Source organism: Setaria viridis, chromosome 5 (assembly GCF_005286985.2).
Source record: "Setaria viridis chromosome 5, Setaria_viridis_v4.0, whole genome shotgun sequence".
NCBI classification, from domain to species: Eukaryota; Viridiplantae; Streptophyta; class Magnoliopsida; order Poales; family Poaceae; genus Setaria; species Setaria viridis.
Window position 1 is genome coordinate 37,645,929 of NC_048267.2, and position 16,959 is coordinate 37,662,887.

General features: G+C 40.9%; 1 protein-coding gene across 1 annotated transcript; it reads left to right on the forward strand.

Annotated features, from left to right (window-relative positions):
• Positions 1-570: 570 nt before the first annotated feature.
• On the forward strand, positions 571-16,234 carry LOC117859329 (alpha-mannosidase I MNS4). Its single transcript, XM_034742561.2, has 17 exons — positions 571-789; positions 1,640-1,759; positions 1,848-1,940; positions 3,161-3,247; positions 8,538-8,628; positions 9,325-9,380; positions 9,819-9,891; positions 10,542-10,651; positions 10,996-11,046; positions 11,703-11,791; positions 12,293-12,374; positions 12,453-12,566; positions 12,820-12,899; positions 13,641-13,776; positions 14,477-14,547; positions 14,634-14,868; positions 15,435-16,234. The coding sequence occupies exons 1-17, from the start codon at positions 649-651 to the stop codon at positions 15,822-15,824; spliced, it is 2,019 nt and encodes a 672-aa protein (XP_034598452.1). The 5' UTR covers positions 571-648; the 3' UTR covers positions 15,825-16,234.
• Positions 16,235-16,959: the final 725 nt, after the last annotated feature.

A 16,959-nucleotide genomic window follows, 5' to 3' on the forward strand; every position in this document is an offset into this window, starting at 1 on the left:
GGGGGTGTTTGGCTCAAGAGGGCTAAAGTCTAGCCTTGTCACATCGGATGTTTAGATACTAATTAGGAGTATTAAACATAGTCTGATTATAAAACTAATTACACAGATGGAGTCTAATTCGTGAGACGAATCTATTAAGCCTAATTAGTTCATGATTTGACAATTTGGTGCTACGGCAGCCATTTCCTAATTATGGGTTAATCAAGCTTAATAAATTCGTCTCGCGAATTAACCTAGGGATTCTGCAATTAGTTTTATAATTAGTTCATGGTTAATCCTCCTAATTAGCATCCGAACGTACGATGTGACATAACTAAACTTTTAACTCCTGGTATCAAACACCACTAAATTAGAATCCCCTACCACCTCTACGCATGATTGATCTCTTAAGTCCTGAGCTAATTCTCTCTTTAGCTGCCAAACGATAGAACTGCTCGTTTTGCCTCACTTTCCAGTTTCTGTGTTTCAGCACTCGCCTGCTTGAGAGACGGAGTCCTGGACACTGGGCCTCGATCGGTACGGCAGTTCCAGTCTTCCAGAAGACACAGCGTCCCTATCCTCTCTCCCTCCCTCTCTCTCTCTCTCTCATAAACGCACATTCCTCCTTCCACCTCGGGCCCGCCCGTCCCCAGGCTCGACTCGAACGCGATGCAGCCGATGCGGCGGCGGCACCGAGGCTTCCCGCTCCTCTGCCTCTCCTTCGCCCTCCTCGCTGCCGCCGCTCTTCTCCCCGGCACTGCCGTCGCCGAGGGCGTCACGCCCTCCGAAGCGCGCCGGCTCCGCGACGAGGTACCACCCGCCCCTCAGATCCGCCGCTCCTAACTCCTGTACCCATTGCTAGTGCCGTAGCTCCCGCGCGAAGCGACACGCTGAGTGGTGATTTTAGCTTGAGATGCGAGAAGTGTGGTGTTGGGTTGCAAGGGTGCAGGTGGCAGTCTGTGCTTGCTTGGCGAGCTGATTCTGTGGTTCAGTGGATGATTGGGCGGATTTTTCCGGCTTCCTTAGATTGGTGTTCTGTTTATACCTGATGTGAGTTGGTCAGGCGGCAGCTTTGTCGTTCTGTTAGTGCACATTTGCTTTGGTTCATGCCTATAACTGGTGATTTTGCCTATTCTCTTAAATGGTTCTACTTCATCGTTAGGTTATGCTTGTACGCATGTGTCTCACTTGTGTAGGTTTCAGTTCAGGCTTATTTAGTAGGTATGCTAGTTACCATGTATCAGTACTGGATGTGACATGTCTGAGTCACAAAGGCTGGCCTGGCAATTAAGGTTAGGCTACCATAGAACAAAAATACTGCGTAGAGCTTGAGGCTGATGTTAGCTGAGGTACCCAAACTATAACACAATTTCCATACAGTGCAGCTGATGCCAGTACAATTCTCTGAGACAAGTTCTCCAAGGAACTACTTATACGCCTATATCTTCCACATCCACTTTTTTATGACAGCATGTGTTAACTTAGCTACTGATCATATTCATAATCTTGTCAGGGATTGACTCATACCAACAGGAGTGACTTTCTGAGCTTTGGGATTGCATATTTGCATAAGAACAAGCTAGCCTTGTTGTTGATGCCCTAGTTTATGGCAAGTTTATTTTCTTAAACACTGGCTCAAAAAATGGTATCTTTCATGTAGGTGAAAGATATGTTCTATCATGCATTTGATGGGTACATGAAGTATGCTTTCCCACTCGATGAGCTGCGACCCTTAAGTTGCCAAGGTGAAGACTCCCTTGGTGGTTATGCACTTACTCTTGTAAGAAACTAAGAAATTATCATATTTCATACCATCTATCACCATCATGGACCTGTCATCATTCATGAACACTTACTTAATTGAACAGATCGACTCTTTGGATACCTTGGCTTTACTGGGTGATAAGGAGAAATTTGGGGCTGCTGTGGAGTGGGTTGGTAAGAATGTCCGCTTTGATATTGTAAGTAAACATGTGGACCATTAAGTGAATTTGGTTTTACTAGCCACAGATCTCAATGAATATTCACTATAATCAAGTAATTGTTATTGGATTTGTTGTAATACCGACACATTGCGAATTCTTGAGTTTGCATATCTGAAAATGTATAGATGCTAAGTTAAAAATTATGCATCCACCGAATAGAAAGAAATGCTGTTATGCTAGTTTCTGACTGGCAGCAAGATTTGTTAACTGGTACTTCCTCCATTCCAAATTGTAAGTCGTTTTGGCTTTTCTAGGTGCATAGTTTTCGCTATGCACCTAGATATACGTTATGTCTAGATAGAACTAAAAGCTATGTATCTAGGAAAGCCACGGAGGGAGTAGCTGGTAAAATCATTACTTTTGTGAGCATGTGATGTAAATACGTAATTTACAATGATGAATTGAAATCTCGTTTCCTAATCTGTGTATGTTAAAACCTTTGCAACTGTGGTTACACTATTGTTGTGATTTTTAGCCAAATACTACCTTAATTCTCTCATCTTATAGAAAGTACTTTCAGCTCATTTTCAGCATCTCTTATAGATGTTCAAGAAAAATTATCTCCTATAGACTGGACAGTTTATAACTTTGCATTTAAAGAACTCACAGACTGTTGGAATTCAAAATAGAAGTGAACGAAATGCTAAATTGGTCTGGCTTGCTCTAAAGGGCTATATTTGTCAGTTTAGAATCGGTAGCATAATAGTACGCATTTCTGAAAGATTTTTACTTGTAACTTACTTAGGTGAGTCATGATGATTACATCTTTGGCAGCGTCAAATTTTGCATTTTGGAAGCTATGCACCAATAACCAAATGGTATTCTTGCAATATTATCACTCTGGCTGTTAATACACTTGAATGAAATTGCTCTGTATGTATTGACAAAATTAGTTAGGTACCATTGCATCCATTATTTTCAAGATTCTTTTGGTAACTCCAATTTTCGTCTTTTTTTTCTGTATCGAAACTTCTAGTACCAAACATACTTTTATTTGTGTAATATTCCATTGTCTCTGGTATTTCTACTTCTATTCAATGTAGCTGTTTTACTTGTTTATTAGAGGTTTAGTATATATGTCAGAATGCTAGCTTTTGGCTAACTTTTAGCAACCTATTAACACCAGATTTTTTGTTTACAGTACATGCTATTTGGATAACCAATTAATTAATCATGTTTCCTTACTGTCTATGCAGAATAAAACCGTCTCTGTTTTTGAAACCAACATACGTATCCTTGGGGGTCTGTTGTCAGCTCACCTGATTGCCAGTGACTATGCTACTGTACGTCTGTTTTATCCTTTGCCTGTCATCTCTTTTAACTGATTTCCTGCTAGTTTCTATTGACTTGCATCACTCTTGATCTTGAACATCATTTTTTTTTGTATGACACAAAATGAGAATTATATTGATATGAACTAAGTACTGAAGTGTGTTATTGATACTGATACTGCGGCGTGATGCGAGCTAAGTACTGAAGTATGATGTGAAAGCATTACTGAAGTTGTGAGCAAAACCAAAGCTAATTAAGAACTAAGAAGATGTATTAAAAAAAACCCGACCACTGATAGAACTCGTCGCCCTTGCTTTGCCTTAAGAGAAGAGAGTTATGGACCCTTTAGGGAGGTACTCACATGACTTGCTAGCACCTGGGTTCGAACCCAGGTGGGTGACCTCTCAACTAGAGGTCCACCAACTGAGCTATCGCTCAAATGATATTGATATGCCAGCATATTTTATCCTTGTGACTGGTTGCGTTAATGTACATGGTAGGCAGGTTCATTGGTCCTCCAAAATGGGCAATAATACTAGCTAGCTACCATGCCTATTTTATTGGGAACATTGCTGCTTAGGATTGTTCCTTGATGTTGAACATTTACTTCAATGTCTGATTATAGTTCAGTTGCGACCAGGTTGTTGGTTGTCTTTAGGCACAAATCCATCTTCTCTGTTCTTTATGGGTAGTGCAATTTAGGCCTTGGAAACTTTTTAAAACCCTTTCGGTATACAAATTTATGTTTCATATTTGAGGTTATCTAAATTATTAAAATTGCCGAATGCTGAGGATCAAGTACTGCACTTTCCTGATGCTTCTTTAGCCTTTTCTCTATTATTGTTGCAAGGGTTCTTGAGCCTTTTCAAATTTCACTAAAAGTTGCAGTGAAGAAAACAGTTGCAGTTGCAGTAAAAGGGAAACTATCCACAATACAATGAATAAAAAAATGAATTGGTGGACATTTCACTGTACTACTCTTCATCCACAATATTTGTCCAACTATTGTGTGTGCATAGATGAATAAGACATGTTTCTAAATTGGAAAAAAACTTAACAGAGTTAAACCAATAGTGTCTAATTTAATTTAAGTTTCCATCCTTCGTGTTTTATTCATATCTAAGCCTTGAGAAGATTTTATAGTTATTATTTTTAGGCAATAAAATTAGCACAATGTGTTAGATGTGTATGTATTCTTGTATTTTCCCATTGTATAAGGGGTTTTGTGCATATTTCCTAATACTTGAACATGTATATATTTGGGCCTAGAGCCCCCATATTGAATACAAGTGCTATTCATAACATGGTACAGAGCCAAACTAGGTTTAGATTTCATTTCAATCTCCTAGGTGTTCCCGTTCCAAAAGCACGTTGCACTTGCGTGCTACCCATCCACCAGCGTTGCCTTTTCCATCGATTGGATTGATTTTCCTCTACCAATTAGATCTTGGCAACACATCTTCGTCAATTTTGCTGCAGCCGACTTGTTTTGTCGCCACCCGCTCGTCGCCGCCGGCCCAGCCGCCCGCTTGTCGCTGCTGCCGTTTTGTTCGCCGAACACATCTGCTAGCGATTCAATTTGGTGGCTCGTCGCTTCTGCACGTCATCTGTCGGCGCGTTGCTTCCTCGGTTACCGTCGGAATTCGTTTGTCTCTTGGTCGAAGCCACCGGCGATTCGCCGTTCTTGTTGTCGTCGACACATTTGTTTCCGAGACCGCATGCCGCCGAGTTCGAGTCGGACCAGCACCTGTTATCCGTCGATCAAGTGGGAGCCAAAACGAGCGGAGCCTGTACTCGATCTTGATCCACGCGCATCAATAGGACGCAGATCCTTTTTCCTGCCTCTGTGATCCAATTTTGCTCACTTGTTTGGGATTTGTTGTGACTCATCTACTCTGCCCGCCTTCCTACTTCTGATGGCGTCTCCGGGATTTCTTGTGACTCATCTACTCTGCCCGCCTGCCTACTTCTGATGGCGTCTCTTGCTCCGTCATCGGGTGCTGTACAGGTTCTGCGATGCCCGGTGCTTTTCAATGGCACCAAGTATCGCAACTGGGTTCCCCGTCTGTGTTTGCATATGCGTGATCTTTGTCTTTGGGAGTTTCTTACCGGTGATATACCCTGCCCAGCTCCTCCTGTCCCTCCTGTCAAGCCTACAATTCCTGACACAGCTGCTGAGGCCGCGCAGAAGAAGCTGCTTGATGGAATCATATGCGTCTCAGTTTGCTGCATACAGGACATGGTTAGATGAGGATGCTCGTGCTGGTGCTGTTGTTGCTGCTAGTATGGAGGAGAGTTTTTCTGCTGATATTGTTGACTTTGATCATGCACATCAGATGTGGGCTTTTCTTCGTCAGCGTCATGAGCCCACTGGTCAGTCTACATATATTGCTGCTCTACATCAAGAACAGCTATTGCGACAGTTGAGGAGTTCTTTGCTCAGATGTCTGCAGTGTGGCGTCAGCTTGACTCTATTGGTCCTCCATTATCACCTAGCACTTGTGAGTCTTGTAAGGCTCAAAAAGTTGCTTTGGAGACTAGGCGCACCCATGATTTTCTGACCCATCTTCGTGATGAGTTTGAGCAGCTTCGTGCTCAGCTGGTTTCCCCCGAGCCTTGTGTGTCTGATGGATGCTCTTGGTGTGTCTCTGATGGATGCTCTTGCTGCTGTTCGTAATGAGGAGATACGTCTTCGTAGTGCTGCCCTATTGCAGTCTTCGTCTTCTTTAGTCTTGGTTGCTTGTTCTTCTTCCAAGGCCTCCACTCCACCTATGGCGCCTTCTTCAGTAGTGCCTTCTTTTTAGCGTGGAGGGGGTGGTGGTCTTAAATGTGACTGGTGTGGCAGGGATAACCATGTGGAGGCATATTGTTATAGGAAGAAGAAGGCTCAGTTTCGTGAGGCTCAGTCTCGCCGAGGTGGTCGTTCTTCACAGGGTACTAGTGGTGCTGGTGGTTCTGGTACTGGAGGTTCTCAGCGGAGTTCTGCTGGTTTTGAGACATAGGAGATGCTCATGTTGCTTCGTCGCCTAGCTGCCTCTACACCTGAAGGAGCTGCTGGTTCTGTTACTCAGGCTTCTGCACCGCCAGGTTCTGCTGCTGCTTCTCAATCTTCTTCGGGTACTTTTCCATGGATTCTAGATTCTGGTGCCTCTTTTCATATGACTCTTGATCGTACCAGTCTTTCTTCCATTAGTACTCCATCTCTTCCTTTTATTGTTCAAACCGCAGATGTATCGTCTCTCTGTTGCAGGACAAGGCACTCTTTGGTCTTCCTCTTTTCATGTTCCTGCTGTTTCTTATGTTCCCAAACTGACCATGCAGCTTATCTCAGCTGGCCAGCTCACTGATCATGGTTGTCGTGTTATCCTTGATTCTGACTCGTTGTATTCAGGATCGCAGCACGGGTCTCCTAGTTGGTGATTCTCAGTGTCTTTGGGAGCTTGATTGGCTTCGTCTTCCTTCCGCTGCCTCTACTAGTCTTGTGGGCTCAGTCGCTTCTTCCACGTCATCTACATCGTCGTTTGCTCAGTGGCATCATCGTCTAGGACATCTTTGTGGCTTGCGTTTGTCTACGCTAGTTCGTCGTGGTCTTTTAGGGTCGTCGTGGTCTTTTAGGGTCAATTTCTGGTGATGTATCTTTGGATCAGTGTCAGGGTTGTCAGCTAGGAAAACAACTATTCTTCTAGTGAGTCGGTGTCAAAACATCCTTTTGATCTTGTTCATTCTGATGTATGGGTCCGGCTCCCTTCGTTTTTAAAGGGGGTCATCGATATTATATCATATTTATAGATGATTTTTCTCGCCACACATGGATCTATTTTATGAAACATCGTAGTGAGGCTTTATCTATCTATAAAAATTTTGCCACCATGATCCGTACTCAGTTTGACACTGCTATTAAGATTTTTCGTGTTGATTCTGCTGGGGAGTATTTGTCTGGAGCTCTTCGCCAATTTCTTTCTGAGCAGGGCACCCTTGCCCAATTCTCTTGTCCTGGTGCTCATGCTCAGAATGGTGTTGTGGAGCGCAAGCATCGTCATTTGCTTGAGACTACTCGTGCTCTGATGATTGCCTCTACTATTCCACTGCATTTTTGGGCTGAAGCTGTTTCTACAGCTACTTATTTGATTAACATTCAGCCTTCTTCTGCTCTTCAGGGTGGGATTCCATATGAGCGTCTGTGTGGCAAGCTGCCTAACTATACTAGCCTTCGTCTCTTTGGATGTGTGTTCTATGTGCTTCTTGCACTGCATGAGCGCACCAAGCTGACTGCTCAATCTGTTGAGTGTTTTTCTAGGATATAGTGCTGAGCATAAGGGATATCGTTGTTGGGATCTTGTTGGCCGTTGGATGAGGATATCTCGGGATGTTACTTTTGATGAGTCTCGTCCTTTCTACTCTTGTCCTCCTCCTGATGCTTCTCCTTCATCTTTCGTTGAGCCCCTTTCTTTTCTGACAATTCCTGATACTCCTATTGCTCCTATGCATTTTCCACACCTAGTGCCTGCTTCTGCGGCTCCTGATGAGCCTCTTATGGTGCCTTCTTCTGCGTCCCCTTCATCTGTGGAGCCTTCTTCTTCCGATTCCACTCCACATGTTCCTATGGGTACTATTTATGACACCAAACCACCTGTCACACGTTTCTATGTATGAACTCGGTGGGTTCTTGAGCCATCTTCCTTTGATGTTTCTTCTCCTCTTGCCGAGCCATCTTCCTCTGGTGTCTTCCTCTAATGTTTCTTCTCCTCCTGTTGAGCCATCTTCCTCTGGTGTGTCTTCTCCTCTTGATGAGCCACCTTCTGATTTGTCTTCTCCATGATATGCTCTTCGTGATCGTCTCTTGGTTCACCCTCCAGACCGGTATGGTTTTCCTCGTGCTGGTGTTGTTCTTTCTGAGCCAACTTCTTATCGTGATGCCATTACTCAACAGGAATGGCAGCATGCGATGGCAGAGGAGCTTGCTGCTCTTGAGCGCACTAGCACATGGGATCTTGTCCCTCTTCCCTCACATGTTCGTCCTATCACATGTAAGTGGGTTTATAAGGGGTTTTGTGCATATTTTCTAATACCTGCACATGTATATATTTGGGCCTAGAGCCCCCATATTGAATACAAGTGCTATTCATAACACAATGCATATAAGGATCAAAGCCAAAAATACTGTGAATTTAAATTTTTTATTATTATTTTCAATCCAGATTAAACATTCCTCTGTATTAAGAATGCTTCTTGGCCAGAGAGATTTTTGAAGTTTATTACGGTTCAAGTGGTCCAATACTTATTGTTGCTTCTCATGGACAGGGTATGAGAATCCAATCTTACGATGACCAGTTACTTAATTTAGCTGCTGACTTAGCTCAGAGGTTGTTGCCTGCATTTGACACTCCTACAGGTTCATTACCTTTTCCATTATTATGATCTTCCTGGAATGAATGGATTATATATTGTGCCAGACATTTGATTTCCTCTTTCTTTAATGCTTTTTGTTGTAAAATCACCGTTTCCACTGGTTGGGGATTGTCACTTAATTGCAATGATCCTTTTCCATCCTGGCAATACTCATCGAAGCTCATACACAACTGCATTAGCTCCTTTAGAACAAAAACAGAAATACCGTGAACATTGCTTAGTGATGGAAAGAACTTCGAGATCGTCATATTAACTGGTCTGTATCCAAGTTTGCATACTGAAACATGGTGCCAAATATTTACGTGGTTGTTTCATATTCTCATTAGTTAATCTATTTGTTACTTCACTGCTTCAATGAATGCAATTGTTGGATACAAAGTTTATCTGGGAAATGTGGTTTGCAAATGCAAATTATGTAAGTCACAACTTCTATTGAAACCTGCTCGCACCTGAACCATTTTGGTACTCCTTACTTTGGAACTGGAACGTAAATCTGTTCTGAATGTTCTTCAATATCATACATGAAACAATTAGCTAAATTGGTCCCCCTGTTCTTACCTTATGGAAATTCTCCATTGCCTTCCAGTCAACTTGAACAAAGTACCTTTTCACTTTTTTGATATCATGCTGTCTTCTTAATTGCCTGTGTGTTTCCTGACTAGTGTTGTTTCCTTTGCAGGTATTCCATTTGGATCTGTCAATTTAAAGTATGGAGTTGATGAAAATGAAAGCAAGGCAAGCTTCTTTCTTCCTCCCATTTTGTTGGTTGTTGAGCTTGGCAAATAGAAACAGTTCTGCGCACCTATTAATAAATGTGAACCTTGAATATTGATTTTGGAACCACTAAGAGCATGAAGGGAGTACCCAGTGCTGAAAGCTCCCACACAAGATGGGGTCTGGGGAAGGGAATTTCTAGGCAGACTTACTCTTTCTTATTTTGGAAAGGAGCCTTAGTGGAGAGACTCTACCACTGCACCAGGCGTACCCAATGCTGGAACCACTAAAAGAACATACAACTGGAATTTTGAAACATCTATCTCATTTTATTTCCATTCATTTTTTGTAACAAATATCAGCCTGTCAACCTTGCCTAGTTTTCCATTTGTTCTCAAATGGATATAAACGGTCTTGAATTTCATTGCTGAGAGGCTGACACTCAGTATGTTACTCCAGATAACATCAACTGCTGGTGGTGGTACTTTGACACTGGAATTTGGCATATTGAGTCGCTTAACTAATAATACTGGTAAGTGTCATATATAACTGTGCACTGTTTTGATGAGTGCATTGATACCTTATGCTGTACATTTTCTACATGATTGTGATGTCTACCTTTTTCAAGGAATTTAGGACTGCTTTCTTTTTTGGTGGTTTATTATGTTGGCCAGTTAGTATGTAAGGTATATGTTATGCAAATTCTTCAAGCATCCCTCAACCCCAAGTGGTATGCTTTGTGATTGTCTTGTACTGTTATTTGAATAGTTCTAAAGTTTATGCAGAACGCTAATTAGCAATGGTATTGTGTGAGTGTAGGTATAGTTAAATAATGTCATCATGTAAAAAAATGTATATGTATATCTATGTTCAGAATACTCTATGTTAGATATTTAGAATAAAAAATGTTATATGTATATCTGTGTTCAGAATACTCTGTAAGATGTTTAGAACACAATAGTGCATACCAAACAAACTTTATAAGCTGAAAGTATGATACCTTGCTTAACATAATACGCTGGTTATGCTTCTTGGTTGTTCATCTCATGCTTCATTTATATTGGTCATCTATCACACTTCTTTAGCTCTAAGAGCATTTTTTGGGCCTCTGACAGTGATTTTGGTACTCATTATTAGTCCATTATGCCATAATTTTTAAGTTTGCTACTTCTCTGGTTGCAGTTTTTGAGCGAGTTACAAAAAATTCAGTGCGTGGAATATGGTCACGCAGATCAAAACTCAACCTTGTTGGTGCCCATATAAATGTCTTTACTGGTGAATGGACACAGAAGGTTTACTTTTGTCTTCTCTGTTTTAAAGCAATTGCTAGCATTTTCTCATTAACAACTCTGTGATTTCATTGCATTTGTGGAGCCAGGCAGCATACTTTCAGTAATAATTATCATGTCGAGATAATGACCTGCTAGTTCTGTTTATTAAGTTGACGTGTAACTGAACCCCATAGAAATGTTCATTTTGTTACGGTATCAAAGAGTTCCCGATTTTCTTCCTGACTGGTTGCATGATACATAGATATATTAATATGTTTTTAAATTTGCCTTTTCTCTGCAATTCTTAATTTTTTAAATTGATTCACCATTACGAACAACTGCTAATGATGTTTTCCTCATTTCAGGATGCTGGAATTGGCACAAGCATTGATTCTTTCTATGAATACCTTCTAAAGGCAAGGAAGGCTACCCCCTTTTATTATTCTTGGTGTTTGTTTTTATCCATTCCAGTACCTGTAATCACATTTTCCATTATTCTTTTAAACAAAAAACTTTACATCTGCAAAGTATTCAAGGTACACCATACGATAATGTCATAAAATGAGCTAAGGCTACAGGTTCCTAAAACTTGTGTAGTATGCTCGAGTAAGTTCATGAGCCTGGGAGTTTCTTTTGTTTTTGGGTAAGCCTGGAGGCAATCATTTGTGAGAGGAATGGCTTGTTCGTTCTAAAAGCAATCACTGAACTGTAACTGTAAGGACCATTTTGGTCCTGATGCAGTGCAGAAGATGGGCTGGGGTGTTGCCCTGGAAGGCTGGAACTCTAAAAAAACAATTCAACACAATTCCGTGAAGCGCAGTGTACTCTAAGCAACTTTGTTGCTATAAATGCACGATTCTCAGGTTCCTAGTTGAACATAGTGTGCAAGTTTTAAGGACCTAACATAATCTAGTCTCAACAACTCCCAGAGTAGATTATTGAAGTTATTGTTAATCTATGTTCTTTGCTAGAGGATGGACAAAACTAGGCTGATCAACTAGCTGGTCCATTCTTCCTTTTCTTCTACTATCATGCATTTTAACAGTTAATTTTGTGTGTCAAAATCAAACAGGCATATTTATTGTTTGGGGACGAAGAGTACCTGTATATATTTCAGGAGGCTTACAAGGCTGCCATGCACTATCTCCATCATGATCCTTGGTAAAAGTCCTAATTCCTAACCATTACACTTGACCTTTTATTTGTTATTCAGAAGTTGGAAAAGCATGGTCATATTCATGAGCAAGCTGATATAAATCAAAGTAATTTGTACTCCCTCCCTTGTGTTTTTAAGGCATGCATGTATATCAAAATTCTACCTTCTTAATCTTTGACTGAACAATTGTAAATTATAGGACAAAAATCTGGTACCGGTGGATTTACATTTGAAAGTACTCTATGATATGAATCTTGTGGTTGTGAGCAATGTGATATAGAATATAATAATGGTCGAAGTATGGCTTTGCTGACCGCGTCGGTCAAATGGTGGCTTACATTTTGAAAAAGATGGGAGTATTTAGTATCTCTAGCACAAAAAAGGTGTAGCTACGTATATGTGATTATATTTGTTTAGTCCTTGGTGATTATCAGATAGTTCAGGTGAGAAGTTTTGGCTACCCCCCTTTCATTGTTTTAAACCCATGTTTGATAATTCCATACCAGGTATGTGGAGGTAAATATGAATTCTGGTGCTACTGTTTGGCCACTATTCAATAGCCTGCAGGCATTCTGGCCAGGACTTCAGGTTTGGATTACTTATATTTTAGAAGTATTTGTTGTGATTCTGTTGCACATACTCTTGCTTATGCTGCTTAGATTTAAGGTTTTAGCTGGAGATGTTGATCCTGCTATTCGAACGCACGCTGCCTTCTTCAGTGTCTGGAAAAAGTATGGTTTCACCCCTGAAGGTTTTAATCTTGCTACATCCACTGTCCAGGTAATGAAGCAAATTTTGTTCCCAAACCTTGTGGCAGGATGCGCTAACTCTTGAACTCCAAACTATCAACCTGACACTCTCATGTTACACCTAAATACAGAAAAAGGGTTGTAACCTGTAGCAAAGTTGCATGAATTGGTTGAAGGGTTAATTTGTTTCTTGTTGGCCTGTGACAGCGGCACTAAAGTTGAAGAGGAAAAGAGACCGACTTATTTATGCTTGTACTGACATTGCTGTTTCCAATGTTTCATAGAATGGACAAAGGAGCTATCCGCTACGGCCAGAGTTGATTGAAAGCACATATTGGTTGTTCAAGGCTACCAGAGATTATAGGTGTGTCTTTCTTTACAAGGTGAAGATAGAATTTATTGTATTGTATAAGCTATTCAATATTTTAGTTGCAATTGCCCTTACTGGTAGAAAGAAAAGTAGAGTTGCTTTTGGAGTGCGGTGATTGATGCTTGGGGACCTCTGGTGTAATTTTCTCAAAGAAGACCAAGCAGTAATAATGTCAGGAAGGGGATAAAGTGCACAGAATCACATTTATTATACATTCAACTAAATGTTCACATTTGCATTGTCAATGCAAGATTCACCATTCTTTTATATTTTTTCTTTAAACTTGGTCAAGGTTGCCCAAAGCCCCAAACCATTCGATGACAAATTTAATCCGTCATTGTCTACTTATGTCCTACTTGTACTAACCCAAGGTAATCCTGTAGTTGTGATTACCCAAGGTGTGTATGATATGTGTTGTGTCAAAATTCAACTCCAATCTAAGCACATGCTGATTAAGGTCATAGTACTTGCATTGCCAGTTCATGTGGCTGTTGTTTCAGTCAATTCTTGTGAACTGAAAATTCCTTGTGTGATTTCTTTAGTAGTATTGGTGTCTGACCAGTTTGATTTCTCCTAGAGATGCAAAATATCAATTCATTATTACGAAAAAAGTTGCAGGATCTAACACGTTTAACTGACGCTAACATGTTTAACTGACACTATCAGGATTTAATACTAATGTCATTCAATAGTATGCCCTAGCTTTAATGTTTTATCTTTATTATATTAATGCAGATACCTTGATGTTGGAAGGGACATATTAGCAAGCCTTCAATATGGTGCTAGATGCCCTTGTGGCTACTGCCACATATCAGATGTGGAAACACACAAGCAGGATGACCACATGGAGAGTTTTTTCCTTGCAGAAACGGTGAGCATCTCTACAGCAAATGCTGCTGCCAACTTTTCCTTTGCTGATATGGTGCTGGTATGCCGATGATGTTTCTGGCAGCGGGAGTGTGCGGAACATCCAGTGAGGAACTCATGATCTATTAGATCATATTTTAAAACAGATGATGGCAGTTGTATTACCCTTAGCATTTTGCACAAAGATGTTGGATGACAAAATAAGTTATTACTAAGCTCCACTCGTAACAAAAATATTTCTAGGTTTACATAATGTAACAAAGACCTGCGTTTGCCATTTTATCGTAAACTGCATAAGTATATGATTATCATGAGCGAACGGGCCTGCAGCCTAGTGGTTGCAGTGCTTTAGTAGCACTCCAGCAGCCTGGGTTTGATTTTCACCGTGGGGGTGAGTTTCAGGGCTGGGTAAAACAACACCCCTCGGCCCCTGCTGTTCCAGTGCCCGCATTTTGAGAGATATATGTGACCTGTAGCCTGTAGGCGCGTCCTGGCTGCACCTGGGCAGATATCCTTGTGTGGGTGGGGCCTTCGGGGTGTTTTCTCAGTCCGGCAGTGAGAAAATTCTTGTGCTGTTAATACCAGGGGTGGTATTTCCCCCAGGGCCGGGTTTTTTTATATGATTATCATAAAAAAAGTCCTTGATTATTTCCATTTCAAGATTTATCCCCTTCTGCTGAAATCTAACTACGAGCGCATACCAGGTCAAATATCTCTGGCTTCTCTTTGATTTAGCCGCTGGCCCTGATAACATTGTTGAAAATGGACCATATAAGTAAGTATGATACCATGGATTCAGTAAGTTCAGCTGTTTATTCAGACTTAGAATTTGTACTTAACAGTGTATCATCGGCTCGACAGGTACATATTTAGTACGGAAGGTCATTTACTACCTGTTACTCCTGAGATAGTCTTGGTAGATGAGCATTGTTCTTATTTTGGAGCATTCTGTAATGGTGGTGCAGACCGTGGATATGGTATAAGTGCTAGTTCTATGAAGCATAAAAAAGCAAACTATACTCATTTAGATGATATCCAAACCCCTTCCAGTCACTATTCAGCATCCAACATGTTTGCAACAAGAGGTTACATCAAGGTAACTCTGATGTGTTCCTGATAAACAATTTTTCTTGCTCACTACACGTGTAAGCCTTGTTGGTAGAAAATGGGACACAGTGGATTATATTGCGTAAAGTTTAAGCTGTTTAAAGGGTCTATTGATGGGTTCCATGGGACATATAATGGTGTATGGGGCATCCTACAGTTAGCAGTTGTTGATTAATTAGAGTTAGGAAGAGATTAATATGAGTATGTAGCTTGCTTTCTATCTCAATCTAGTGTATATGGCATCCTATCTTTAGTAATTATTAATTAGTTGGAGTTGGGAAGAGATGAATATGATATGACAGCAAGGAGCATATAGCTTGCTTTCTATATCAATGTAGTGTATCTGTTATTTGTTACATAAAAAGAATGTCCTATTTTTCTGGTTTTGTTCTATTTGAATGCCAGTCCTGCTAAGAGGATCTTCATGTTTTCGTCATTTAGATAATCTAATACTGTAAATACATTCACAAAATTCAGAGTGTGTTTCTATGTTTCTGTCCCAGAAGTTATGCATTATTTTTCTTTTTTCCAACCTTAACGTATCCTTTTTGATAGGGAGTTTGTCCAGGATTGACTCATGCACAGAAACTTGGGATATCATACTCTGATGAAGAGGGTAACGTCATAGAGCAGACTTCTGAAGGTCATGAGCATCACGATGAATCTGCAATAGAATCTAGCGTCCGAACCCAATCAAGTAATGTTATACTTATATCTCACCCAGTTGCAAGCCAACAGGATCAGGCTTTGGAGAGCAGCTCTGGAAATGGAGATCATGCTGATATTGTGGTAACTGCTGATTCTGATTCCATAAGCCATGATAATAATGATGGCTCACTCGGAGCAAACACTGAAGAACTTACTGAGGACACCGAGCGCACCTCCAAACATTCAGAAGATGAAGATATCGCTCAGAATTTGAATTTGAAGGAAGATATCAGCTGACCTTTAGTTCATATAGGGACCAATTTTTGTCACTTATCTGCAGAATCTTCAGGATCAAAGCTCGCTCAATGCAGAACAAGTTATTGAGCAAGCAAGGTTAGAGCCTGGTGGATGCTGTCAGTATGTGGCCCATTAACTAGTTGAGATGAGCTGATAAGGTCATGGGGCCATGGTTGCGTCGAGGACAGTGACCTACAACCTCCGGAATTGATATTTACTTTCAGATGTGTTCTTTCTATAGTATGATATTATAGGGTGGGAACTCACCAATTTGTTCTTTCTGTATTTGTTGCATAGGTTCTTTTGATCAATAGCAAATGTAAAGTTTTGTACACCAGAACTATATGAAGAGACAGTGGATACATGATGAGCTTTATTCAATCACAGATTATTAGGGCAATTCCAACCTAGACACCAATTACTTTAAATATTTGCTATGTCCTACGTGATATAAACACTATACATTGAAACTGGATGCTTCTTCAAAATAAATTCTCATCAGATACCCCTCCTCTCTCCTCTCTCCTCTCACTATCCCGCCTCTACTTAACTTTGTACTTCTGGTAAGCTTGTTTTTAAAATGAGAAATGGTTTCCTTTTGTCTCCTCAACTCTTCTGCCACAACATTTTTCGTACATGAGCTGTAATTAATGTTGTATCTTTTTTCTTACAACATTTTTTCGTACATGAGCTGTAATTAATGTTGTATCTTTTTTCTTACATGCGCCCTGATTAATGACATAGAAACCATTTCTTTCTTGGAGCTACGCCTCTATGGTCTTGGAGCTGCACTTGGTGTAGAGGTTTAAACCACTTCCTTACAAATTTTAGACTCCAAAAATCGAGGAGCTGAAGCTAACAAGCTGTTATGTAAGTGTGGGGGACATGGACTGTAGAATTAATGACGTGAGTAATTAACATAAGTCATGTGGTTGTACATTTTCGGCCACGGTGGAGGACTGGGGTCTGTGGCGGTGTGGGCTGTGGGAATGGTGGCGCCACCGTGGAGGAAGCGAGTTGTGTCATTGTGTATTTGTGTGGACGAAGTTGAGCGTGGAGAGGGAGGGAGATGAATGTTTGTCCCAGGCTGATCAGGAGCTTAAAGGGCTTTGTCGCCTCTAAACAGCAAGAGCTC

Coding starts and splice junctions, on each gene's coding strand:
- LOC117859329 (XM_034742561.2), top strand. CDS start 649: ATGCAGCCGATGCGGCGGCGGCACCGAGGCTTCCCGCTCCTCTGCCTC. Junction 3,248..8,537: donor TTGCCAGTGACTATGCTACT/GTACGTCTGTTT, acceptor TCTCATGGACAG/GGTATGAGAATCCAATCTTA. Junction 14,548..14,633: donor GTTGAAAATGGACCATATAA/GTAAGTATGATA, acceptor TCGGCTCGACAG/GTACATATTTAGTACGGAAG.